Below are 26,585 nucleotides of genomic sequence, written 5' to 3'. Positions count from 1 at the left end.
CCAGTGGTACTGTTGGTCAGCCTGTGGCCAAAAACAACAGAACAGAAATGAGCCAGAACATTATATCAAATGAAATTACTAACATATTTTTTTCCTTTTGCCAATATATGTTTTTCTTTTCTGTTTCAACATTGGTTGTGATAACTTCTCTGTTCACTTAAATCAAGACTAAATTGTGAAACACTTTATATGCCAGCATTATATTAATTTTTATGTCAGCTGGGGTTTTGGGGATTGGTTTTGGTTTTCTAATTTATTTTTTTTATATCATAAATTACCCCTAATAGGCCAGAACTGTGGGTGGTTATTTTATTCATCAATTTTCAACTCAGTAAAAAAATTAACTTCCAAACTTAGTGTTTCTCTTTAAACATAAATACTTTGGCATATTTTGTTCAGATTAGCTTTGATATAGGGAAGTGTGAAATCTAGATGTTATATTTTACCCTACTAGCATCAGTAGTGGGAGAGATGCAGTGCACCAGAATAATGTATGCAGGTCAAGGGTTTTTTTCTTGAAAACATTTAAGTCCATTAAGTGGAAGGTCTTTTTCCAAAAAGATAAGGCCAAGAACTGTCCTAAATTTCTGCTAAATGACCAAAAGTTGCCAGGGAAGTTGTAATCATAAACAACTTGTAAAGGAAAAAATAAATAATTGTCAGAATTCCAGATAAACTTGTTGGGAGAGCATTAATAAAGTAGCAAACATACATAAATTCAGAAGAAAAGATAAATCTTTTACATAGAATCTAGTGTACACTTATTTTAGGGTTTGTTATTTTATGTACCTCAGTTGTCCTCAGAAGGATTTATTGAACCAAGTGGGAGACCAGATTCAGTAGTCGATCTGTTTAGCCAAACAGATTTTGGTCCTTTCTGCATTGTGATTTTTGGGGCACCCTTGCCAATGGGAGGGTTCTGGTGGTAGCTCTAATAGCGCTGCCTTGCTGTGGCTCCTGACACACTGTAGAATGAAAGACCATGTCTAACACGCTGCTGGGACAAGCTGAATAAGGGCTGAGTCACACAAGTGAGTTTGGCAAAGTGTCAACTGATCCATGTTAATTCTTTGTGTGTGCTTGTGGCATAACTAAATGCCAGGTATTTTAAGCTGGTTTAGAAAAGGTTAAATGTGCCCAAAGTGGCCGTCCTTTGTCATCCACTATATATGGACCAGCTAATTTAGTTTGGCAGTACTCTGTTGTGTGTCTTAAGAATAGCTGTGCAAGTGTAACTTTCTACCATGGTTGATGGATTTAGTAGCCTTTTTTTGCATGTTTTTTTAATAAACAATCCACGGTAAAACCACAGAGACAGTCATCAAAGGAGATTAACTGAATGCCTGTCTGAAAATGGAAAGTAAATTCGGGTAGCCAAATGTAGGTATCCATATATGTATACACACAGATACATATTTGTCTAGAATCTCACAGGTACCCTTTACTCCTGTTAAACTGTGTAATATTGACTAACATGAGCCGCAACTACTGTTGTATGTCCTGTCAGGAGAGTTTAGCCTGAAACCGTGGACTTTTCTATTGGGTCAAATACTTACTTGAAACTCAAAGGGATAAAGGTATCCTAACAGACCCCAACACATCTACATGCAGTACCTGCAGTCAAGGTTACAAATCAGGCCTTAGCAGTAAGGCAGAATGGACTGCTGCAGTGGTTTGAACAAGGTCTCAACAGTGAATTTAGAGCAGTAAACGGGACACCATGCTGCCATCCTGTGTCTGCTTGGATACCTCTGCAATGACTGTTGACTGAGGAAAAAAAATCGCTCTTGTATTTTATAGGCTTAAAACCTTGGTTTATTTTGCAGGGCAAAGAAGGAGACTTTGTTTATAAAGAAGTGATCAAATCACCCTCTGCCTCCCGTATATCTCTGGGCAAAAAGGTGAAGTCTGTAAAAGAAACCATGAAGAAAAGGATGTCTAAAAAATACAGCAGCTCTCTGTCTGAGCAGGTATGTAAGGTCTGCAATAGAATTCATTTAATAGTGTAGAAGTGATAATCAATATTGATTCCCATGCTTCAAGGCATCTCTGAAGAAATTTCTAACAAGACTACGTGGTGTGGCTTATTCCTATGTTCTTATAAAATCCTGCACTGTAAAATGGCTTCTTAGAGATGCCAAACCATGAAAATTCATTTTCAGGTTTTCATTCAAGTAGCTCATCAGCAGAAGCCCGTGGCTGATGGCATTACACATCTCACACTCTATTTCCATTCCTCTATCTATCATCATTATTTATTAAGGGAACCAGTCTGTGACACAGGGTCACAGTGATATATTTAATCTGCAATTTACACCTTAGTTTAAATTCCCAGCATAACTTCACATACACGGTTCCTCTCTGCTGTTACAGATCTTTTCTCCATCATAGCTTGCCCTCTGCAGCAGCCCATTAAAACAGATGCACAATGTAGTCAGAAAGGGGCATCCTGCAGAAGATTTTCCTGTTATTCCTTCATTACAGGTTTTTTATAATTTATTCTTAAAGGCAAACCTGAAGTATGTTAGTGGTAAATTAGTCTTTGAATTTCAGTAACCTAGGAAAAATTGCTTTCTTTTTCCCTTTTGGTATGCTTTGGTGGAGTGTCAGAAATTCTTTGGTGTTTGTTTAAAACCAATCTTGCCACGTGAAATTTGTAAGATCTGAGGAAGCCGGTGGCTCTGGGAGGGCAGATCTCCCTCTGGCTGACATCGCTCCCCCGTGGCCTTGTCCTGGCTGCAGGGCCTCCATCACTGCCTGTGGCCCTGGGGATGTGGAAGGGGAAAAATCTGCCTTTTGGTATTCATGCAAAGTGTTATTGCCTGTAAAAGGAATGCTTCATAACAGTCAAAATGACAACCTCAAACTGCAGAATCTGGAGACAGCACAGAGATGCAGAAACACGACCAGTTTTGTGCAGTGCTTTGCAACATTAGAAGCCCTTTCCTGTAGTACTGACTATTAGCCGTACGTATTCATAACCAGGGGTAATGCTACAGTGACGGTTATTTAAATTTACAATTAAAACATTTTAAGGTCTAATATGATTTAATCTTGATAAGAAGATGCTTTGATGTCTGCTTGGCCTTACAGTACTCCTCTGCAAACTCTGCCTTAAGAAAGGAATACTTTGAGAAATCAGTTTACAGTGAGTTAGCAATACTTCTGCTCTCTAGCTCTCTCCAAGATTGACTTGACCTCTGAAGTCATATGCTGGGATGACTTTTTTTTGTGATGATTCTGCAGCATGTAAATAATAGCTTTCATCTAAAAGTTTTATGACCACACATCTCCACTAAAACTCTTCTTGTATGCAAGCTACCATTCTTTTGTTTTCAAGCTTTTTGTCACAGTCATTTTAGAATATTTGTAGCTTTCTAGAATTGCGACTCAAACTATGTGCCAGTAACTCTTTCTGCATTCAAAAAACCAAGCAAAAGCTATTCTGGCCACAAGTATCAGCTGCTTTGCTTTAACTGTGTTTCACAGAGGCTGACAGAATTTCAATTTAGCAAAGACCCTTTTTGAGTTCCAGCAATGCTTGAATGAATAAAAAGAGAAATTGCCTCACCTATTGCACATGTAGCAAAATCTTTTTATATTTATGCATTTATGTTTAAGTATTTATACTATGCACATGCTACATTTTCTGGTTAATTCTTGGGTTTGTTTTCTTCAAGGTAGCTGAGTAAAGATATCAACAATTCACTGGGAAAAAAAAAAAAAGTACATTACTATCTGTCTCACTTGCATTGTCTGATTTGTTTGTATTCATCTTTGTACAAAATCCTGATTCAGAAAGCTGAATTTGTTTTAGCTGTTTTGCAAGTACCCCTGGCAAAAATATCATGTGTCATTAAAACCTTTGAATTGGGGGTTTTGTGTAATGTTTCCTTCTGCTTACAGTGCTAGCTTTTTCAAACTGGACTGTTTGCTCCTGGCCCCACTATCATGCCTAATAAAGTGGGGTTTCTGCCACAGCTGAGTACCACTAAATAAGCAGTTAAACACAGAAGATTTCATCCTGTCTGATAAAGAGCAAGAAAACAGGATCTCTTTCCTTGGAGATGAATGAGCAGCTCCTGTCAGTGTCTGTGTTCTCTCACCAAACTGAAATGATTCATTGCCTTTCAGGAGTCCAGCCCTGGGGTCATGCCAGGTTCTCCACAGTCGCCACCACCAGACACTGACTCCCTGGACAAACCCAAGCTGAAAGCTGGTGGCTCAGTAGAGAGCCTGAGGAGTTCCTTAAGCGGTCAGAGCTCAATGAGTAAGTTCGCTTGTAATTGAGTTGCTCCATTTCTGTGGCTTCAGGGAGCAGAGATCACCACAGTAAGCAGAATCAGAGAAAGTCAAAGCAGAAGAGGTGGTTAAAAAGTAGAAAGGCTGACGGGTTAGTCATTAAAGGTTCACAAAGGAACCGTAAGCTCTTTGGTGCAGAGACAATCTTTTTTGCTTTGTGCTTATACGCAGCCCTGAAAAAGTGAAATCCTACTTTCTGGCTGGGTCTGCTGGGTCCTGCTATTATAATAGAAATGATTGGAGTGAGAATTACAATCCTTGGCCGGTAGTAAACAGGCTTATCTTTATACTAGATTTCTCCTGGGCACTCCTGATGGGCTTCCTACACCCCCTTCAGAGAGACCTTGAGGTTCTCTCATTAACTATTTAGAGGAGTATTATTTAAAACCTCTCTGGTTAAGATTGTCTCTACACGAAACAGAGCTTAAGTGGGACACAGATGGTGTGAACTTGCTTCACTATGAATTACCAACCAGTAGAAACCAAGAACATATTGGGGGGAAAAACTGAAGAGAAAGCTCCATTTTTAAATAACTGGAAGTGTGTTCTGAAAATCATACACTCTTTTTTTTTTTTAAATATCAACAAAAAGAATTGCCACCAAACAAAATTTCTGCATGAGGGGAATTCTGGAACCCTCGTGCAGGATTTGGAGCTGTTTTTTCCTCATACCACTATGCTTTTTTGTGGGCAAAACTTCCCAGAAACATGACATCTGCTGTGATGTAGCATAGATAAGACACTAGTTAAATACTGAGGAGCTGAATATGAGAAAACAGGAGTGCAAAGTAGATAAACTAACTCTCCCATCACATGTGTATGTAAGAAATAGCAGCGTTTAAGGACCTTTAACTTTGATTACGCTGTTTTGTAGAAAGACCTGTTTTCTGTCTTGCCTCTGTTTCTGAATCTTTTTCACAAAGCGATTCTTTTTCTGTGGACTGATACTATGTCTCTCACACAGGTGGTCAGACAGTGAGCACAACAGATTCCTCAACCAGCAACAGGGAGAGTGTGAAATCGGAAGATGGTGATGATGAAGAGCCTCCTTACAGAGGACCTTTTTGTGGAAGAGCCAGGGTTCACACTGATTTTACTCCAAGTCCTTATGATACAGACTCTCTGAAGCTTAAGGTACCAGCTATATCTGTTTTTAAGGGGTCAAACATTTATTTTGGCAAATTCTTAATTAAGAGCTCTTTCCAAGAACTATACAATTCTTAGTCTTTTAATGAGTTTGCATGTATCTTTTTGAAGCCCTTTAACCGGTCTTGTTCTGCTACATTTAAGGTTTTCTTGAGTTATAGGAAGATGTTATAGAACATAAGTATTAGTATTTCCCCACATCCAGGGAAAGACACTTGAGTCTTTAGCTTCTGGAAAGACAAAAATGTGCTACAAATTAATTTTCATTTTGCAAGGGTTTTGTTTGAAAGATTGGAAAAATAGTTTACCTGCCACAATGAATTATTTTCAAAATCATTGAAAGAAATATGAATGCGCCTGCATGTAGTGTCTGTTAAAGGAATTTCTGTTAATATAGCTTGTTTTGAGTTAATATTGAATTACTTTACTGACTGTGAGTTGTCATCCCCCTCCTTTAATTTTTGTGGATATCAGCTTTTATTATTTTTGGTTGTGCTGTATTCAGTTCAAACTATCTGACTCCTTACATTTGTTACTTAAAATTCCAACGGCAGCTGATTCCTATTAAAGCAGATGTACGTAAGGTAATCTCTTAAAGGATACAAAACTCGTTGTGTGTCTAGTTCTTTGTTATGGTCAGGAGCACATTACGAAAAGCAAGTGTTGCACAGTTACTTCTGCATAGGCCTCCTTTCCTCAGGAGATTTGATGTGAGATTGTGCCCATATAACACCGAGCATGTTCTTATTTACACCAGTTTCAGGTAGCTGCACAGCTTAGAGACATTTGTACAAAACAGTGGTGATGCACTGCTGGGATATAAGCGGGTTTGTGAATCTGGGCAGTTTGGGTCCATTCTTTTGTTAACTTGCTCTGTGGTCTTAGGCCTGTCAATTCCCTTTTCTTCCATTTATAAAACAAGCATAATCAGACATTTTGCAAGAGCTGTGTTTAACCTTTGGAAAAATGAAGAGCGTTGTCTATTCTGTGTACACGAAAATCTAAGAGAAAGTGTGTGTGTTTGCTTAAATATCCATTAGAAAGAATGTCTAAATAGTTTTCTTGCTGCTTTGGTCCGCAGAAAGGTGACATCATTGATATAATCAGCAAACCTCCCATGGGCACTTGGATGGGCCTGCTGAACAACAAAGTTGGCACTTTCAAATTTATCTATGTGGACGTGTTAAATGAAGAGGAAGAGAAGCCGAAGCGGCCCACCAGGAGACGCCGGAAAAGCAGACCACCCCAGCCCAAGTCAGTTGAGGATCTCTTGGATCGCATCAACTTAAAGGTCCAAATTCTCTCTGTTTACCCTTCAGTTTTGCTTGTGGGAAGGAGATCACACCTTTGGAGTTACTAATTTTGAAAGCAGCACACCAGATTCATAATCCTAGGAATTGCAACACCACTTAGCAGAATCGCATCTTAACTGCAGAGTGAAATAGCTGAGGCCAGGCAGAACTGCCTGTCAGGCTTGATGAAGTGCTGCAGGCTGCAGGTTGTGTGCGCTCAGAGACCGTAAATCATTGCGTAGTATGGCTACTAGCTAACACACTTCAAGAGCAAGCAAAAAGTGTAAAATAACAATAGTTACCCTGTCTTTAAAGAGGAAGTTTATTTCCATGTTTCTGTTCAGAAGAGCTAGGGATAAACGGGTGCGTCTGTCATTCACCCTTTGTACTACTTCCTTCATACAGAGCTGTGCATCTGGATAGCGTGCTGCCCAAGCCTTTTAATACAGTGTATCCCAAATACAAAAATATGTACAGCATTCTAGTTCTGGCACAACTACCTTCCTGAACTCTGAGCAATGTTTATACAAGCTATAATCCTCTAATTTTGCTGTGATACAGTGGTTTGCATTTGCTAAGCTACTGCTTTTTTCGCTGGTTGTGAAAATCTCTTCTAGTATCTTTATTGACAAAATAAGTTGAATAAATGTGTTGTCTTATAGCTCTTTTTTTTCTTTTTTGTTTCTCTCCTTTATGCAGGAGCACATGCCTACTTTTCTATTCAATGGTTATGAAGATCTGGATACCTTTAAGCTTTTGGAAGAAGAAGATTTGGATGAACTGAACATCCGAGATCCTGAGCACAGAGCCGTTCTCCTCACAGCAGTAGAACTTCTACAGGAATATGATAGTACGTGGGATGTTTGAGGTTTTTGGTTTTACTAGAGCTCTGCCAAGAACCTTATGAATTCCTTAAAGCAGAAAACTGGTTTCAGGATTTTGATCCCTTTTTTTTCCCTAATCTAGTTATTTCCAGAGTAATCCTGTGTAACAACATGTAGATTTGCGAGGAGTGACTTAAGACTTGTGTTTGTTCTGCTGGAATTCTTTTGTTCATGTAAGCCCCACTACACAGCTTATTCAAGTGATGTCACGTGTACAACGTGTAACCTTTAAAATATCTCAGGAATAAATCCTGAGATAACCTACTCAAAACCTACCCAAGCTGAGGCATGGAGAATAGGAAAGAAGAAACTTCTAGACTAGAGGGAAAAGACTGGGGTTATCAAGGGTACAAAAAAGATCAAAGCACAGAGGGCTGTGGAGAAGGGTGAATTAAACTTTCTCTTACTTTACCTACACACGCATGTGATTCTTGGACTGTGAATTGCTGGACTGTACAGGTAACTTCAGGTTGTACACACGACACCACTGATTTTTTCAAAGGGAAAAAATATATCAGTGAAGTGCAAAGAGTGAAAGACAGTGACCCAGCTATCTAAGGCACAGCAGTGCAATTCTGCACATTGTACAGATGGTGTCAGGCAAGTGGTTGCAAAAATGAGGGAAAGAAGAGTAAGCCATGGCAATCAAGTTCGATGGTGTCTCTGCTGCACAGGAGGAAGTGGGGCTGTACCACCCACACAGTAGTCATGGTAGAGTAGAATTATTTGAAAACCATGTGTACCTTGAGACAGGAATTTAGATGTGCTCAATACTTACTTGCAGCAACTTAAGATAGTACTGAATTTCCACTTCGTTCCTAAGCATCAGCAGAAGTTTAGTATCCCACCAAGCAAAATCAGTGGAATGGATTGTGTGAGGGCTTACTCAGCTGCTTCTGTGCAGAATCTTATGTTTTAACTTAAACTGCCGTAGCAGCAATTTAAACAGCTGCTTATTAAGTAGGCAGTGTTTAATTTTGTTAGAGGTGTGTGGTTAGTATCTCTAGACAGTGCTGCGTGTCCTGAGCTTTCACTGACATGTAGCTTTCTTGTTCATTCTATTCCCAAAGAGGCACCCACACTTTCTCTGCCCTCTTCAAGCTCTGAATAAAACCTCAGTTGCAGAATTACATTTTTTTCACTTAGAGTAGCTTTTTGTCACCTAATATGATCTTCTCTTCATGATTTGAAGACCTATTTAGAATGCTCACTTCCCTGAATAGGGGTTTTTTTAGAGCCTTTCAATTTTCATCTGAAAACTTGAAGAGCTATGTGATGTGGTTGGAAAGTATAAATTCCAGCTCCAAGTCAGGGTGATGACGAGAAAGAGAAGTGGGAACCAGACAGCTGGAACCTGGGAGGGGCAACAGCACTTAGTTCCACCCCATAATTACATTTCATGTGCTGAGAATAGGAACTAGAATAGCCATTTCTGACATTTTATTGCAGGGAAAAAAAAGGCAGCGTAAACTGTATCCTTGCATCATGAAGTTGGTTTTCTGTATCTTCAGCTCCAGATTTCTTTACAAAATATGATTTCTGACCAAATGTTCTGGGTGAGTTCCTGGAATCCAGCCTATGCAGCCTGAATGGACCACACTTGAGTGTTGGCTCTTTGCACAGACCAAGGAAGGAAGGAATTTTTACCACTAGTCTATCCCTCGTCCCTTCCCTCTTCATTAGGGGACAGTATTTAACATTGCCAGACCCACTCCTGATTCTTCCTCTTGGTCCCTTCTGGAAAGTAGGTCAGGGTTAGGATTTTTTTTTTTTTTTTACTTGATTTAGTTCTTTATAGTGCTTTTTATTATGGGTATTGGGGTTTTCTTTAAGTCTTATAAAGAACTGGATGTTTTGCTGATCAAGGATGCTGATTAAACTGAGACACCAGAGTGAAAAGAGTAGCATTATTTTACTGTTAATAATTAAAGGATATAAGCAAGTAATACAGAAAATAAGCAATAAGAAAAATACAGAATAGTGCGCTTAATTATTACTATGTACAGTTAATTACAAAAAGTAAGAACAAGCAAGTGACAGGGAGAATAGTGATTAAGAAAGATGCATCACCACTTGCATACGTTACCAACATCCAGACCCGCAGTGGCTGGGCAGCCCCGGTCACAGCGAGGGTTTGGAGAGCCTGTCCCGGCAAGTGGGAAATACTACGCGGTGTGTCCACCCGTAGGTGAGGCTTCCAAAGTCACTGCAAATGGGTCCAGCCTTATATACCAAAAATCAGCAAGCCAGAATGACTTGCACTTTTCTTTGAGTGGAAACATCTGATTTCATCCTCCTGTTGGATTCCACCCAAAACCTGGCCAGGGCTCGGGGGAGGAGAACCAAGGGAGTTTCTAACAAGGCCAAACACTTTGGTTCTCAGCCTTGAACAAGGCTAAACAAGGGAGGTTGGATACACATTCTCACAACATTTCATCCTCACTACTGTTTACATTCTGCCTAAGCTACATCTTTCACTAGTGAGCATACGTATTTCATTAACGATCAGATACTAATTAATAAATGCTAATGGTAATACAGATTTTACTAATTAGCAGATACTGATAATGGATAACGTTTGGTTGTGAGGTTCATCTAGAGGTCAACTTTGTTTCAGGGCCTATTATTCAGACCCTAGCACTACACTTGGACACCATCATTTTAAATATATTTCCATGATTGTAAGTTGCAGGACTTGGCCCCAAGGCAGCTGAGGTGCACACACGGTCCATTCTGCTTTCATTATGTACCACACTGCTCCCTCATACTTGTGATGAGGCCTGTTGCTTAATCCTTCACCAAACAGGAGGAATGTTTCCAACATTTGTGATGGCTGTTTCTAGTGCTCACTCTTTTCTAAAACAGTGTTCTGATACAATTAATACAACAGGGAAGAACACAGAATCATGGAGTCATTTAGGTTGGAAAAGATCTTTAAGATGATCAAGTCCAACCTTTTAACCTAGCGCTGCCCTGTCCACCACTAAACCATGTCCCCAAGCACCACATCTACACATCTTTTAAATACCTCCAGGGATGGTGACTCAACCACTTACCTTGGCAGCCTGTTCCAGTGCTTGACAATCCTTTTGGTGAGGAAATTTTCCTAGTGTCCAATCTAAACCTCCCCTGATGCAACTTGAGGCCATTTCTTCTAGTCCTATTGCTTGTTACTTGGGAGAAGAGACCATCACCCACCTTGCTACAACTTCTTTTCAGGTAGTTGTAGAGGGCCATGAGGTCTCCCCTCAGCCTCCTTTTTTACAGGCTAAACAACCCCAGTTCCCTCAGCCGCTTCTCATAAGACTCGTGCTTTAGACCCTTCACCAGCTTCATTGTCCTTCTTTGGACACACAAGATAGTGGTGTTGGAAATGGAAGGTTGAGAAGTTCAGCCAGAATTTCTGTTTGCCTGTTTTTCACTGTATTCTCACATCCTCTAGGTAACAGCGACCAGTCAGGATCTCAGGAGAAACTTCTCATTGAAGGCCAAGGCCTAACCGGATGCTCTCCTCGGGATTCTGGCTGCTACGAAAGCAGTGAAAACCTGGAGAATGGTAATGGTGACAGCAATGAGCCTTATAATCCCCTGCAGCCTTTTTTCAGTAGATAACTTCATATACTTTCTGCTCCTGTTCCTAGATAACACAAGCTACTTCATACTTGACTTTTTCCTTTGCTCTGACTGCCTTTTTCCCTCTTGGCTTGAGCCATTGGTTTTCATTGCTACTGTTTCTAATTTATTTATTTGCATTGGTAGGAAACAGATCACATTTCACAAATCATCTTTCTTTTGTGATCCTAAGGTAACAGGCACTCTCACTGCCATTCTCTGCCTTCTACACTCCCTATCATGTTCTCATGCGACTGCACCTCATGAGGCTTCTCACTACTTACACTCTGAAGCCCATGTCTAAGGGACAACTGCAGTGATGTAGTCACTGAACTGCACTGAGATTAGGAGAATTTCTTCTAAACCCATACAAAAACTGCTTAGAAAAAATGTTCTCTGTTTTAGGCCATATTTTTGTGCTTGTTTAGGTTGTATGTTGCATTTTCCTCTCATCAGAAGCCAATGAAATTAATTCTGAAGTTGGCAGGGAAACAAACTATGAAAAAAATGCTGATTATATCAGTTCTCCTTACCTTATCTTGCATCAGTGAAAGGTGATGCACTGAAAGATTACTAAGAGAGATGATAATAGAGATTGCTCTCTCTGTTCTGAAGAAATCAGGTCATTGTGTTGACTGAGCATGCTTTACTCAAGGGATGGTGTAAACTTGTCATTAGGGATGAAATATTGAAATACATTAAACTGGTGTGAGTTTGACATTATCACTCTAAGCACTTGAGCCATGGCTTGGCCTCAGGCTGCCTGGTTTCATCGCTAACATTCAGCATAAACAAAAAAACAAGAACAGAATAAGTAGAGATACCATACAACCCTCATAGTGGCCATTTTTCCAGTTTAAAATATGAGCTGAAGATCTTTCTCATAGTATGTGCATTTTCTGTTAGTCTGCCACTCAGAAATGACCGTTTGTTGAAGAAAATTGCAATTTGCTTTGAAGCTGAATGCCTGAAATTGGCAATATACTAAATTCCTGAAAGCAGAGAGGATTTTTTTTTCTTGAATATGAATCCCCATACAGTAGCATGCTGGAATGTAATCATAGCTAAATATATGGCATATGTGACAATTTTCTTTCCTTTTTATCTCTAAGTGCCATCATAATGATAGCTGTAGCACTGAAGTTAAATTGCTGCCTGTACATTTTCCTTATTTTAACAATATAATAAAATCCATAGAAAGCAATTGTCATTGCCTGTCTGCTTGGATACTTACTGTTACATTTGAACTAATATTTCTATCTGAGTTTTGCAGAATGTGTAATACCACTGATGATTTTTATATTGCTTTTCATGTATGGCTTGCTGCACTTCTGCATCATTTTTGCTCACAAATGCATTTAGTGCTTGTTTTGAAAAACATTATGAAAAGAACATTTGGTGTGGAATTCATTCAGAGATTTTGTCAAGGCTGGTTAATCTGAACTGTGCTCTACCTTCTTTGCAAAGTTCATCGACCGTAGTTGTTTATATGCATATTGTTTTCAAAATATGTTGGATTCTCATCAGTTAAAATAAGGATAATCATTTGTCTAGTGTAAACATCATAATGTGCAGATCGGCAATAATAAACTGCACTTCATAAAGGGGAAATGCATTTTGAGAAAAAATTGGTCTTCAGATTTTCTGGGGAATGGTTATACATAATATTTTGATGACTAGTATAGTGTCCTGTTTTGGGGTGATAGTCAACCTTTTGGCATCAGTTCAAGATTTCAGAGCTACTCTTACATTTTGACTAAAAAATTATTTGCTATGTACTATGGCAGTGGTACAGATGTATCTCTTACAGTACTTCTCAGGGTCCCACTGCAGAAATACTTGGGTAGTCTCATAGGTATCCACAATGTACTTACAGCAGCATTGTGATTTTATTCCAGTTTACAGAGAGCAAGGAATATACCGTTTGTGACCTATTTGGTGTTAGACAGGAAGAATGTAAGAGCAAAAAGCAACCATCCATGATCAGACCATTATTCCATATAGTCCAGTCTTGGTTTGAAACAAGGCAGACAGAGAGATCAAGCTCTCCTTTAGACTTCTGACAATGGTGTAGTTATTGGGCTTGTTTTGCATGCAAGCATCATCTGTCTGAGATGCATTTGGAGACCGTATTAGAAATCTAGTTCTCACAGGACTGGCAAAAAGCAGAAAGCTAGAGAACGGTATAGGAACAGAGCAAGCATATTTGATGCTTCCCAGGGTACTCTTAAATAAGGACTTAAGGACTTCAAAAATTGGGTACTGTTTCCTGGCATTCATCCATTTTCCTAGAACTGTTTCTCTTTACAAACATTCATGGTCTTCCTTAGAACCTCCATACCTAACAGTGCCTGTGTATGGACCTCTCTCATACTCCTTCCCAAGTCACCTCTTTTCTAGTCTGAGAAGGCCTGTTAATTATTCCTTATAGGTCATTCATGTCCCTGATCATGCCTGGCCTCTGAACCTTTTCTTGTTGTGCTGCATAGGTTTTTTTAAGGAGAGAAGGGATGTGAAGAGATCAGCATTGCACATGCAATGTGCAGAGCTGAAGAAGCAGACAAACCATACTTGATGGGATAAGGGTGTTCTCTGATTGGTGCAGAAATCAAAGCCCAGATTTCCACAGTGCCAAGTGGGCATCCTAAGCACTTAAGCATTCAGTGCTAATTAGTCAGAAAAGGGAGCACCAGAACAGGTGGTTACATTGCCTAATGTAATGTGCATTTCTACTAGTTTGTAATCAGTAAAAAAAGCAATGAGGCTAGGATTATCTGCCATGCCATCATCTTTGTTGTGTCAGCAGAGCTGTTTGAAATGCATGCAAAATATAGCCACAGAAAGCAATGCCAAAATGAAGTTAATAAAATCCGGCATCTGGACAGGCCACTGAATGCATTCTGTTTCTGTTTTTAAATTTCCAAGAACTACCTTCCATACAGGAAAAAGTACTAAGAGAAACACTGAAAATTTGTTGCTGTAGCTGTGGTACCTTTGGAAATATTCCCCAAGATAATCTCCTTTCTTTTGAGGCAGGTGATGACAGAGAATTGAAAGGTTCCTTCTCTGTGTTCTGATAACAAGAAGCATTGTGAGAGGTGGACAGTGCTTTGTCTTAACAAAAACTGCACTCTAACATTAAACAAAAGAATTGAAGTGTGCCTGTAGCTGGAACAGAACCTGGAAACAGTATGAACTTTCCATTCACTTTGTATAAGGACCACCTTTGTTATCTTAGTTTTCACCCAGACACCTGTGTCCTTCTGCACACATTTAAATCAGAGATCCTACTGTGGTTGGCAGCACTATGAAAGGCATTAGACTACTTAACTGTGCCAGGGAATTATAAAAATGAATTATCAAAAATGCTAACATTAAAAATGAGTTTTAAACCTTACTAGCTATACAGTTTTAACCCTTGTAGGTTTTTTCATTATTTTTTTTTTTTCCTGAAGTTGGGAGGGAATGTTACATTTGTGGACATTGTTTATATAGGTCTCCCCTTTATGGAAATAACTTAAAAGCATATTTAAAAGTCTGTTTTCAGGAAATAATACCTTTCATAATGTCTCAGAAGCATAATGAAGTTACACCTGGCAGTCGGGAGGAGGGAAGGAATAGCTATGAAAAGAGAAATCACAGCTACCCTCCTGATACTGCTCTTGACTTAAACCTATGTATGAGAAATAACATTCTGAACCCCTATCCTTTGTACAAAACAGTAGCATTGAACCCAGCACTTTTTTGAAACTGTTTTGAAGCAGAGAGCTTAAAGATTGCATGCTTGGTTATATATTTTATAGACCAAATGTTTTTAACTTCTTCCATTCTCTGTACATTTGTATTTTTATTCAAAACAGAGCTGGAATGTACTAAAGAATTTATTATTTTCCCAACATTTTTCTTTTCTCGTCTTTCTTGGGTTTTGCTTCTTCCTTTTCCTATACCCCATTTCTTCTTCTTTTCCATTCCTGGGCTATTGGCTTTACACAGACATACTCCATTCCTAAAGAAATGAAATGTTGTTTACTAGATACCCTTGGCCTCAGTAAGAGCTTATATTGCACAGTAGTAGTAGCATTTCTCACAACTTTTCTTTCAGTGTTGAAGTTCCTGAATGTGCTTTCCTAAAACCAGTGTAACCCCTAATCAATATTTCAGATTGAATAGAAGGTACATGGATTTTGTTATGTGAGCTCTGACAGCAAGCCCCAGACAATATGGTGAATTACCGCACAAGTCAGACACGTACTAGCAAATATGAATAATGAAAAGAGAACACTCCTTTCCATACTCATTACGTATTGACATTAGTGCCTAAAGGCACTAAAAAATTAATGTAACATTTCTTACACATGTCTTTTTAATGTGGTTGTAAATTATTTTCAGAACACGGTGGCCTAGCTCCATGGAAAGGTGCAGGCAGAGAAGTCTTACTGCTACTTCTCTGAGCTACCTGAACTCAAGGTAGTAAAAAGGGAGCCAAATTAATGTGTGATATGTCTTTATTAGCATTTTAGGAAAATGGTAATATTTAGCTTGAGTCAAACTGTGAACCATACAGCTTATGAGAAAGAAGTTCCTATATGCTTGCACTCATCCTCCTAGGCACACCTTGATTTTAGATGGAATAATCTTACTATCGTACCGGTAAACATAACAAACTTTTATTTTGAGGGGAATGCTTTCCTTATTTCTCTTTAAATGTAATCTCCATATTCTTTGCTAGTTTTCCAGATACTTTGATTTTTTAAACTCTTGAGCAGAGAAAGAGGCAAGAGAGAAAGCAAGCTATTTCTCTTTTAGGTTAAAACAGGTTCCTTCGTTCATATTCAAAGCAATCAGTGTATATTATTCAAAAGCCAAACACTGACCTGCTTTCAGGATAAAGCTTTGAAGGCAAGCTGTATGAGAGAAATCACCTCTTGCTTAAAAGTACACCAGATTAATTTAGTTCTTGTGAAGTTAGCAAAACTACTCAGATCTCTAAAAGTAACTTGTCCTTTAATTGGCAGCTATTGATTGCCTATTATTACAGACTTTTGATAGCATTTAGCCAAATCTGTTGGTTTGGGGTTTTTTGATCGTGGTTGTTCAGGGTTTTTTTCTGTTGGAAAAAGAAATTCCGAGCTTTATTTATCTATCCTGCTTTTAGAAAGCTTACTGTACATGGGGGAAAGGATCCATGTCACCCTGAAAACAGTAAGTGTTCAGGATGTGCTGTTATTCTGAGAGGTCGTCTGCTTTGAGACAAATTTACTTCTATCGTGTTAAATCGAAAATTTTTTAAAAATTATGCAGTATTTGAGAAATGACCTTGCATTTCATGCTACTGAATACTCTAATGAGCCCAGTCTCTTTGATCAGAATTTTTGTCACGCGGTTTTGATGGACTTCACTGCTTAAAATCAGTGACGAATATCTCATAAAAATATAAAACAAGGCTTACAAAGAACATGTGGTTCATACTGATTCATGTCATTTCGTCTTAAGTGATTATAATAAAACATCACATCTCTTGTCATTTTATTGAAGGCCTTCCACTTCAATAAAACACCATGACATGAGAATAACACTAAGATCAGTCGCACATGAAACTCCCTTTTGAAACACTTCTCCATCTTATAGTGTAAGACCTTTTTCCATAAAACTCTGCTGTCCCTAAAAGTAACTTTACAGAGGGACTGATGCAAAACCAGACTTCCAACACTTTTTTGCTCTCCGGTTTGCCATTGCAAATAGTTTGCTGCTGATTTAAAAGATGAAATAATGCTATTGGCATACTTTGTAATTAAGATGAACAAACAGGATTTTAAAAAAGCTGAAAGCTTTCCAGAGCAATCTGGTAAACTTCATTAGAAGGTGAGCATAATTATTGATATCCTAAACAAATTAGAAGAGTAGAAAGAAATGGTAGGTCTTTTCAATTATTTCTGTGCGAGGTTAAACCAGTCCATATAATGGGTATAGGATATCAGTTCTAACTGAAGGATATTTCTACACTGAAAAAGGTTTACATGAGCTAAACCTCAAATCTCTGTCAATTGTGGAGGAGGAAGGATATAAAGTATTCTAAATTTATTTTCCTTAGGTGGTCACATTTACCAGTTCTTCATTAATAACTCTGAAGTTCACAAATTCTTAAAATGGCGCTGAGTTCTTGTACATTTAGAATTAATGAAAAGAGAGAAAGTAATTTAGTTTTGAAGGCATTTAGAAGAACTGTTATTTACACTGTGGATTTTAAATTTTTTTTTTTAATGGTGGATTGTGTTTTATTTGCTTCTAGGTAAAACTCGAAGGACCTGTCTTCTGCCCTCAAAATCAGCAAGTGAGCATAGTTTTAAGGACTTCAGCAGAAGCCAGCTATCAAATTATCCTACGCTTCCACTGAGCAAGTCAATAGAAACTTTACAGCAAGGAGAAAAAGAAAGCCGGTTGAGTTGTGCACATCGTGCTCTGAAGAGCTCCGTCAAACCTCCAGCTGTTATGGGTCTGAAAAAGAACCGTAGAAGTTTACCAGTTGCTGTCTGTCGGAGCTATGAAACTCTGGATGGCCCCCAGGGTGTAGATGCATGGCCAAGATCTCACTCGCTGGATGATCTCCAGGGCGAATCCAATCCTAACCTACAGGATGCTAGCAAGGAAGTTGGTTCTGTTCCTCAGGATTCACTGGATATAGCAAAAAAGGCAACTGGCTCTGCCCTGCTGCCTCAGTCTCATGGAGGCAGCTGTGTGGTAGATGACTTGATGGCTAAGCAGGGTAAAGGAGCTACTAGTTCTCAGAAGGGAAGAGCTAAGGAATTGGAATGTTCTGTAATGGACACTGCAGGTGGAAAGCCTGCTCCATTCCCCCTGAAAAACTGTGAAGCTCAGCCTGCCTTAGTGACGCATCTTGCAACAAGGACGCCTCTGGAAATACAAAGTAAAGGCTTTCATGACCTTGCACGGGCTGATTATGCTCCAGTCCTCAAGGGAGGTCTAGAAGCTGAGCAAAAAGGCAAAAATGAAGCAAGAATGCAACCAAAAAATCCTTCTCAGCCACCACCTGTCCCTGCCAAAAAATGCCGAGAACGCCTTTCTAATGGATTATATCATCCTCCCATGACTGCAAGTGGGAGCCACTCAAGTCTAGAAGCACCGTGTTTGCCAGTGAAAAAGACCGGTTCATCCGCTCCCATTGATTGTCACGGAGTACCTGTCCATAGGACATCTTCTGAACAGGAGCCCAGTACCCCTCCTAGCCCACTGCCACCCTGGCTCTCGGAGCTCCCAGAGACTGCTAGTGTTCAGCAGCATGTGATAAAGCTAGGTCCTGCTTCAGCAAGGAAAGTCTCCTGTAGCAGGGGAATGGATCTGGAAATGGTAATAGAAAGCAAGTTGCAGTCTGAAGACATTGATCTTACTGAAGAACCATACTCTGACAAAGTAAGTGGAGGACATTGCTTCAACATTTTTATTCTACTGTCCTGTCAAAGGATAGTCTTTCATTTATTGTATCTGTGTATTTTGTGAGTAACCGACGTAGACAAACCATAAGATCATTGGGACATTAGACATGCTCTGTTTGTCTTTACTATCAGGCCCTATGCCTAAAGTAACTCTTGTGTGATGGGGGGACTAAGAAATCCCAGACTTACTCTGAACCTTCCTTTTTTCAAGGCCACTAGTACCTTGGTGGCACTGAGCATGGGAATGTCGCTTTCTCTGCTAGTGTGGGGAAGTAGTGCTGAAAAAGGAAGTCAGATGCTTCCAAGAAAATCTGAACTGATAGCACAGTGATTGGGAGATCTTTTGGGGAAGGAAGGAGTCCTAAGGTCCAAGTCCTTCCTTTACGGATTGCTTTTTCAGTTTTCATGGAATCTTGAGGAAAGCTCCTTCTTGTTCCCATCCTGCACTTCTCTCTATGTTTGCATCAATTGATCTGTATTGATAGACTTCTTTCATCTATCCTCTCTCCTTTGTGTCTGGGAACACTCAGCATGGTCGGTGTGGCATTCCTGAGGCTTTGGTTCAGAGGTACTCTGAAGACTTAGACCAGCCAGAAAAGGATGTCGCCACAAACATGGACCAAATCAGAGTAAAGCAGTTGAGGAAACAGCATCGCATGGCAGTGAGTATTTTCATAAACCTAGTTTTCTTATTTATGCGCAGACTTTTAAAAAGGACTGACTACTGGTAAAGAGAGATATTAGCAAAGTCCTGGTACAAAAGTGCTCCCTGTGTTCACCCAGCAGTTACAACATAGGTGGGGGTACTACAGGGGCAGAAGGTACCTCCCTCTGTCCCAGAGGAGGACAGTCAGTAGTTGAGGGTGGACAACCCGCTCTCTTGACTCAGTAATAGTCTTGAAAATCTAAGCAGACTACAAGCAGTGGTAACAGAGACTTGCTCACTAGGTGTGGCATGTATTAAATGCTTCTGTATTGAAATCAGAAAGGTTTTACACTCCTTTTTCATTTCTTAAACTATACTACTGTCCAATCCTCTGTAGTAAAAACAGGAGGGGGAAACAGTCAAAAGCTTTCATGGCTTTTTATAAGAGCACTTGGTCTGTCTGAGGAGGTAATAGGCAAAATTGATATTCTCTTGCCGTACTGAGAAATTAAATGGATAGCCCTGGAAAGTCTTGTCACTGGTTATTTTTTACTGATCTCAGACTAATTCAGAATGGTACATGACAGTCACCCAAGCAGCTGGATACTGCCCACTGCATCTGCATTGCCAAAATTGTTGCTGTTGTTCCTGTGCCAAGTGATCTTAGTCTTTCAGCCCACACTGCTCTCATACTGACAAATGTGATATGAGAGAAGTAGAAACATCTGCTATGAAATTCCACCAGTTTGGAAGAAAAAACAAAAGAAGACTTGCTGTAAAACAAGCAGTTATGCTTAACATTAAGGGTTCTTTTCTTTTTTTTTTTTTTTTTCTTTACTGTCCAGATTCCAAGTGGAGGGCTCACTGAAATTTGCCGGAAACCTGTATCCCCAGGACTTATCACCTCTGTATCTGACTGGCTGATTTCCATTGGTCTACCTATGTATTCCAGCCTGCTCAGAGAAGCAGGATTCAACACACTGAGCAAAGTGCCTTCTCTGTCACAAACTTGCCTTCAAGAAGCTGGCATCACAGAGGAAAGGCACGTAAGCAAGCTCCTGGCAGCGGCAAGACTCTTCAAACCTCTTGATCCAGAGGCAATTTAACATGCTTCATAGTGTGGCATTGCCTGGTCAAGAATCCACTGCTTCTTCCTGCACCAGTATTGCTCTAATTACTTAACATAGCTAAAGGGATCAAGGAAGTGACTCCCAGGACAGGCAGATATCTTCTTCAAAGGATATGAAATGTTGCTATTGCTGTCTCTGGCAACTGAAGGAGAAGAGAAGCAACCACCAGGTAACATAGATGTGGTACTTCCCTCCCCCCTCACTCCCCTGTAAAGTATTCTTATTTCATAAAGTGCACAGGGTTGGCCTAAGAATCAGACAGCTTCACAGAATTAAGGGACCCTTGCACACTTTCCTCAAGTTCATGAAAGTAATACTAGTAATAGGCTCTGTTTCTGTGGAGAGCACCTTAGGCTGGGGGGTCTTCTGTACATCTAGATTCCAGGTACCTGGAGTCAGTTCTGAAGATGAGTACAAGCCAAGGTGCAAATTCCAGCAGAAGCTGTTTGGCAAATGCCTTTTGTGTATTTTAGCAGTTTAGAGCTAAACACAAAGCTCCCCAGTCATCTTTGCTGTCGCTTGGTATAGGTCCCAATATGCCACAAAGCCTTTAGCTAGGCCAAAGTTAATGGACTGGAATTAGTTTTCAGTATGGTCCATCTCTGTCACTCCAATGCAACTAACCCACGGAGAGTCAGAAAGCTTCTTTTTGTTTGTACAGAGCTGAGGTCATTTTTATAACTGCTTTCTAGCAATCAGCTTTTTATTTGCCTTAAAATAAGCTTTTAAGCAGTTACCTAGTGTTCACTTACCTGTATTCATGTTTCCCACCTTGTTTCAACATGTCACCCTTAAGCTGCACTTAGGGTGATTTTCATCTGAAGTAGCTTCTATAAAATGCATCATCATAACACCTTCTGTGTTGTAGAGATGCTTTTACAAATGCAGGGTTATGCTAGGCTTCGGTTGTCAGGCTAACTTCTTGTTCACTACAGTCTGCATTTGCTGTTGTTACTAAACTGTTCCAAGATATACTGCCTTGTATATATGTAACTGCTTTTCATTTTAATCATATTCTGTGTACTGTGTTATATTGTCAATCATTATGCTGCAGCTTTGACTTGGTATCCTGACCATATCGATTCCAAACAGTGGGTTTCTGCAAATGAGATAAAATGCATAGAAAAAGCAAATTGCGTCCCATAGAAATCATCAGATCCAGTAATTCCATTGCATGGACAAAAAATATCATATATAGTCTTAAGAATTACACTGTGATTTTACAACAGTTGGTATCCCTCATGACTGTGTTAATGTTACCTCTCACTGGAAGAGAGCATTGTTCTGGCATATGTGGTGAGCCATTTTTCCATGATGTCATGATACTTTTCTGCCTAAATCCATGTAAAACATTCCATTGGCATATGTGGCTAATGACAGATTTTATTTTTCTATGTGGGTACAGATTTTATATACCAAATACAGATTATGATGAATAGCACATAACTAGCTTTTTCTTTGGGGTCTATATATGGTGTGTCCTTCAGCTTCTTGTAGTGGAAACTCTCCGTGGAAGACTGAGCAAACTTACTCTGGCAGGAAAAGGAAGATAGCATAGAAACCTGGGCACAGACCAGGATGTGAGCTGTTTCCAGTATCAGTTCTGACAACAGCTTACTGTATGAAACCAGACAAGGCACTTCACTATTTGGTGCCTCAGTTATCCCAGCCTCATATTGAGCTAATGACACTTTCCCTGATAAAATGCTCTGATTGTTGAATGAAAAATTGTGGTTACTCCATGATTCCTTACTATATATGGTCCTCTCATGGTCATGTTTTAAGTCAGATGAACCATGCATTTTAGTACAGATGATAATTCATTTGGCTCCTGGTAGAATTGATAGGTTTACTTTCCTTGTTACGTATTTCACCACTGTCTACTGCATACCATCCTGTGAAGGCAACTAATTCACTGATGTGACTTGTAACTGTTCTCAAGCAAAGCTCCTCTGAATCTGTTTCTGGAATGTTCTCCTCGGTGTGTGGATAATCAGCATGTTCTAATATGACAGCATCAGGAAACATGCAGCATAGGTGTTTTGCGCAGCTGATGAAAATCTAGAAAAAAGAAAAAAATTTTTACAAAAAAGTGTCTTTTTAATAATAATGATTTGTCTGTCATTCCTCTCTGAGGCTTACATGGCAGCTATCAGTAAGCAGGAGATGGAAAGAGCATTGAGACTTCCTGGGATTGCTGGCAGGGGCTGGAACTGAGTAGAAGTAGGGAGCAGCTATATTGGAGCAAGGGAAATGTCCACGCTGGCTATATGCAATAGAAAAGGAAACACATTTCCTCATGTTACAGTGATGGCAAGTCAAGTAATAAAGCTCTCCCATATTAATTACTTTTGTCTCTCTTACTAACAGCAGAATGATGGGAATAAGATGAACCTATGTGCCAAACAATCTTTGTAAATCCATAATTTTTAAATGATTATGTAGCCCAGGGAAACCAAAACACACCAATCAGGACTAGAGTGAGCAGTTTGAGATTTGTGAGTTTTAATAGTTGCTTTGTTTTTCTTTTTAAGACTGTGCTCTATGGTTTTACTTGAATTACAGTTTTAGTTTATATTTTAATCTAAAAGAGCCTTAAGCTTCTCAGTGTTTAAGCTTCCCTGCTGTGGTTTCAGTGACCTGTGGCATTCCCCAAGCAGGTGAGGCAGTGCAGTGTGAGAGCCATAACCTCTTACATTTTCTTGCAACCATTCAGTGCTCTAAGCAAAAGTTTGCTCATTAACTCTTGGGAAGCACATAAGAAACCTGCTGCTGGAATCCTAATCTGCTCTGCTCAGGCTAACGATGTTAAGTATGTATCCATTGTACCTTATAACTCAAACAGCTATTTATCAGTAGAAGCAGCAAGCCCAAAATATTACCGAGCGCCATCATAACCGTCAGCTTCGATCGATAACCCTCTGTTACTACCCAGGCAGCAATGACACCCGCAGTTCCCTGTGCTCTCTAAATGAGCCTGGCTTTGAATGCAAACTGGAAGCATGATCAGAAGCATTAAACATTGCATTATTCAAACAGGTCGTCATCTCTAAGAGCAGCAATAGTGGTCGATTCACCAAGTCACAGCTGTGCAGTTGTACTGTATTATTTTTAGAATAAATAATACTTTCGGTCCAAGACACTTTTATCTTTAATTGACATCCTCTGGGGAATCAAAACTGTCAAGCAAGTTATATAACAACTAACAAAGTTGCACTTTCTGTATATGAAATCAATATTTAAATAACTTATTTTTCTCCATTTGCTGTTCTTAAATGATGTAAGTAGCTGTAATATACCAGTACTCAATATGTCCTGCAGTTTGCTTCAACCCAAGAAAGCTGTGTATTGTAAAGAAAAAAAAGAAAAAAACAAAATATGAATGTGTAAAGATTATTGTGCTGTTTCATTTAGCTAAAAAAATGGTTGACAAAAGGGTTTTCCTGTGTATCAAAACTTGTCTATAATTATATGTCATACTGTTCATAGATAAAAAGTAAATAAATTTCTTTGGTCTCTCTCTTTTTTGTTTGTTTGGGTTTTTTTTTGATTTAGCTAACAGATCTTCTATTTACTGCTCTGGTAGCAGTGTCCAGCTATTTAATTTCTTTGCTTGTATCCTGGGCACTCTCCCTCCAGCTTACCAAGCCTGTCATTCCTCGCCTTGTAAGGACTCTCAACACATACCTACAGCAGGAGAAAAAGATTAAAAAAAAACCCATATTAAAAGCCCTGATAATCCAGGACTAGAAGCAGCCCTCAAAAGGTGCTTGCGTGGATCATCACTGTCCAAACTTTGTCTCTTACATCTCATGAATGTCTGGCTGCTGGGCTCGAGGTGATGGGTGTGAGAGGTCTCCCCTCAGGAGCTATTCTACTTTGCAATGGAATAATTACAGATTGGTGTAACAGAGTGTAAGATTATAACACTCTGGAGCCGTAGTTACAGCTCTTGCCTGAAAAAAGGGCTTTCAAACCTGGTTTTGAAATGCAGCTCTGCTTCGTTGGACTGGCAAGGTGCCTCATTCTGGAGAGGATGGCTGTGACTCCTGGGCACACAGGTAATCCCTGCAGTCTGTAGTAAGATACCAGTGTCCACGTTTTTGGGCAAAGGAGCCTTAGGACGTGACTCTTGGCGCTTCCTTCTAGCTCACTTGAGTGACTTCTTGCTTAACGTGTTGCGTATTTTGGTCTAGCTAAATTTGCTGTGTAATTAATGGGCATGCTTAGCTACCTAACAGAGTGCTGGCAGGTCCACGTGGCAACAGTGCACCACAGCTAGAAGTTAATCCTTTGTGGATTTAGCCCTAAGTAACAAGGGTGGGCCGTGCCACATGAGTTGTCATTAACCAGAAGCTTAACTCTGGAAATGACATAAAGAGAAAAAACAAACAAAAAAATCTATCTTTTGGGTTGGATCCAGACAGCTGGATCTTCCTTTCCCCTCAGGCAATGCTCCCATCAGAACTGTACAACGTGGCAAACAGTTCGTGGGAATGAGGTAGCGTGTCAGATGTGAACTTTTAATTTTTCTCCTATTAATAACTTTCGGTTCAGCTGAGGCCCAGGCCACTGCTGTGCTTGTGCACCAGAGGGCACTGCTCTGCTGGCTGGAGGGGAGCGTTCAGCCGCCCTCCCGGGGCTGCCGCTGGCTCAAGCACAGGCCGTTTCCAAGAGTCTCTCAAGTAACAAAACAGAAATAAAAACAAAACAAACACTGCACAACATGAAAAGCCAGAGCGCTTGCCATTTCTGCAGCTGGAAGGAGCATTGCTTCCCTTCCAAGGCTGCTATGGTCCAGGATTGCTTTGGGAGCAGCTGAAACACAAAGCTCCTATCTATTGCTCTCAGCATTTTGCTGGAGTGTTTGATCCAAATGTGTGCTAACCACCACAGCCACTGCCAGAACCAAGCACCACCACCCCCTGACACGTACATACCTATCTTTATTCTAAAAGTTTTCTCTCCACAAGGAAGTGTTTGCACCAGAAAAAGAGACACGGGAGAAACGTGTTAAAATCCTTTTATAAGTATTAATAGCAAGAAAACTTTATGCCCGGGTAGAGGGTTCAACATGTAAGCCTGTGGAGACTTAAAAGCTATGAATGTAACGTTACATACGCCACCAGAGCTACCTCATGAGACTACTAAAGGTTAATCATTTAACATTCAGGAAGTAACATAAAGCAAAAGTCTTATTAGCCCTTAGGCTTGCCCTTTTGCAGGTACTGCAGCCTTTCGCTGCATGAATGGACATAATTATTTTTTTCCTTTAATTTTGCAACACAATTAGTTTATGGCAAACTTATGCCTGCATGACTGTGCTTACAAATGTAAATGTACTGGTTATGTTCGAGCTCTGACCCCAAAGCTCTGATATTACTGAGATTCTATCATTTCCAGTAGGTTTGGGCCTGGCCCCATGCTGGAGAAGAAATTTACAACAGAGAAAAACCCTCTTTAAAAACTTTTAAGGACATTTATGGTTTTACTATGCTTCCAAAAAAAAAAAAAAAAAAAAAAAAAGACTAGAACAAAGCCATAGGTCTTATTTCAGGGGGACCTTGTTGCTTAGGCTATTGTGGTTGGAGTTCATAAAGACTCTAGGTGCCTAAAGTCAAACAGAAAGACGCCTGGTGGGATGGTGGGATTAGTTGCTTCCAAGACTAGACAGGTTTGAGTAGGAGAGAAAGGTGAGTTGGGATTACAACTTTGCACTTCAAATAGCTTTGTTGTTTATTGAATCCAGCCTTTTAACTTCACCACCTCTGAGGCGAATCCTGCATAAACTTGGAGGTTCTAGACTTGGCTGTTCCAAGGCGGATCCCATCCCAGGGAGGCAGAGCGCTTTGCGTCCCTCACAAGTTCTACATTCATTATATTGGTATGTGCTATTTTGAAAGTTGTATTTCTCTATTTAGCCACAAAATGCATATACAGCTGTGCAAGTTTATGAAAACAAGACCTGTGTTTATGTCCACAAATCCTGCCTTAAGGAGACACACTTGAGAATTAGACTATCAATCTGCTACTATTTTGCTCTTCGGCTCCACTGACTCCTATGATACTGAATATATATTTACCAGGTACTAGAAATGGAAGTTACAAATTCTTTGTTTTAC

The 26,585-nt window shown here is 39.8% G+C and overlaps 1 protein-coding gene across 4 annotated transcripts in view; it reads left to right on the top strand.

The window, feature by feature from the left end:
* The window catches only part of LOC141956246 (SAM and SH3 domain-containing protein 1-like), a 572,685-nt gene extending 548,700 nt beyond the window's left edge, over positions 1-23,985 (top strand). For all 4 annotated transcript variants that reach the window (XM_074896587.1, XM_074896589.1, XM_074896591.1 and 1 more), the window contains 9 exons: positions 1,827-1,970; positions 4,135-4,270; positions 5,267-5,436; positions 6,530-6,739; positions 7,440-7,590; positions 11,067-11,180; positions 17,526-18,664; positions 19,218-19,349; positions 20,179-23,985. In XM_074896587.1, coding sequence (XP_074752688.1) covers positions 1,827-1,970; positions 4,135-4,270; positions 5,267-5,436; positions 6,530-6,739; positions 7,440-7,590; positions 11,067-11,180; positions 17,526-18,664; positions 19,218-19,349; positions 20,179-20,439 — 2,457 coding nt within the window. In that variant the 3' untranslated portion in view covers positions 20,440-23,985. The remainder of the gene's footprint in view (positions 1-1,826; positions 1,971-4,134; positions 4,271-5,266; positions 5,437-6,529; positions 6,740-7,439; positions 7,591-11,066; positions 11,181-17,525; positions 18,665-19,217; positions 19,350-20,178) is intronic.
* The last annotated feature ends 2,600 nt before the right edge of the window (positions 23,986-26,585 follow it).

The sequence above is a fragment of the Athene noctua genome, chromosome 1 (genome assembly GCF_965140245.1).
Source record: "Athene noctua chromosome 1, bAthNoc1.hap1.1, whole genome shotgun sequence".
NCBI classification, from domain to species: domain Eukaryota; kingdom Metazoa; phylum Chordata; class Aves; order Strigiformes; family Strigidae; genus Athene; species Athene noctua.
The sequence above is the reverse complement of the archived record's forward strand: the minus strand, read 5'-3'. Positions and strand labels throughout refer to the sequence as shown.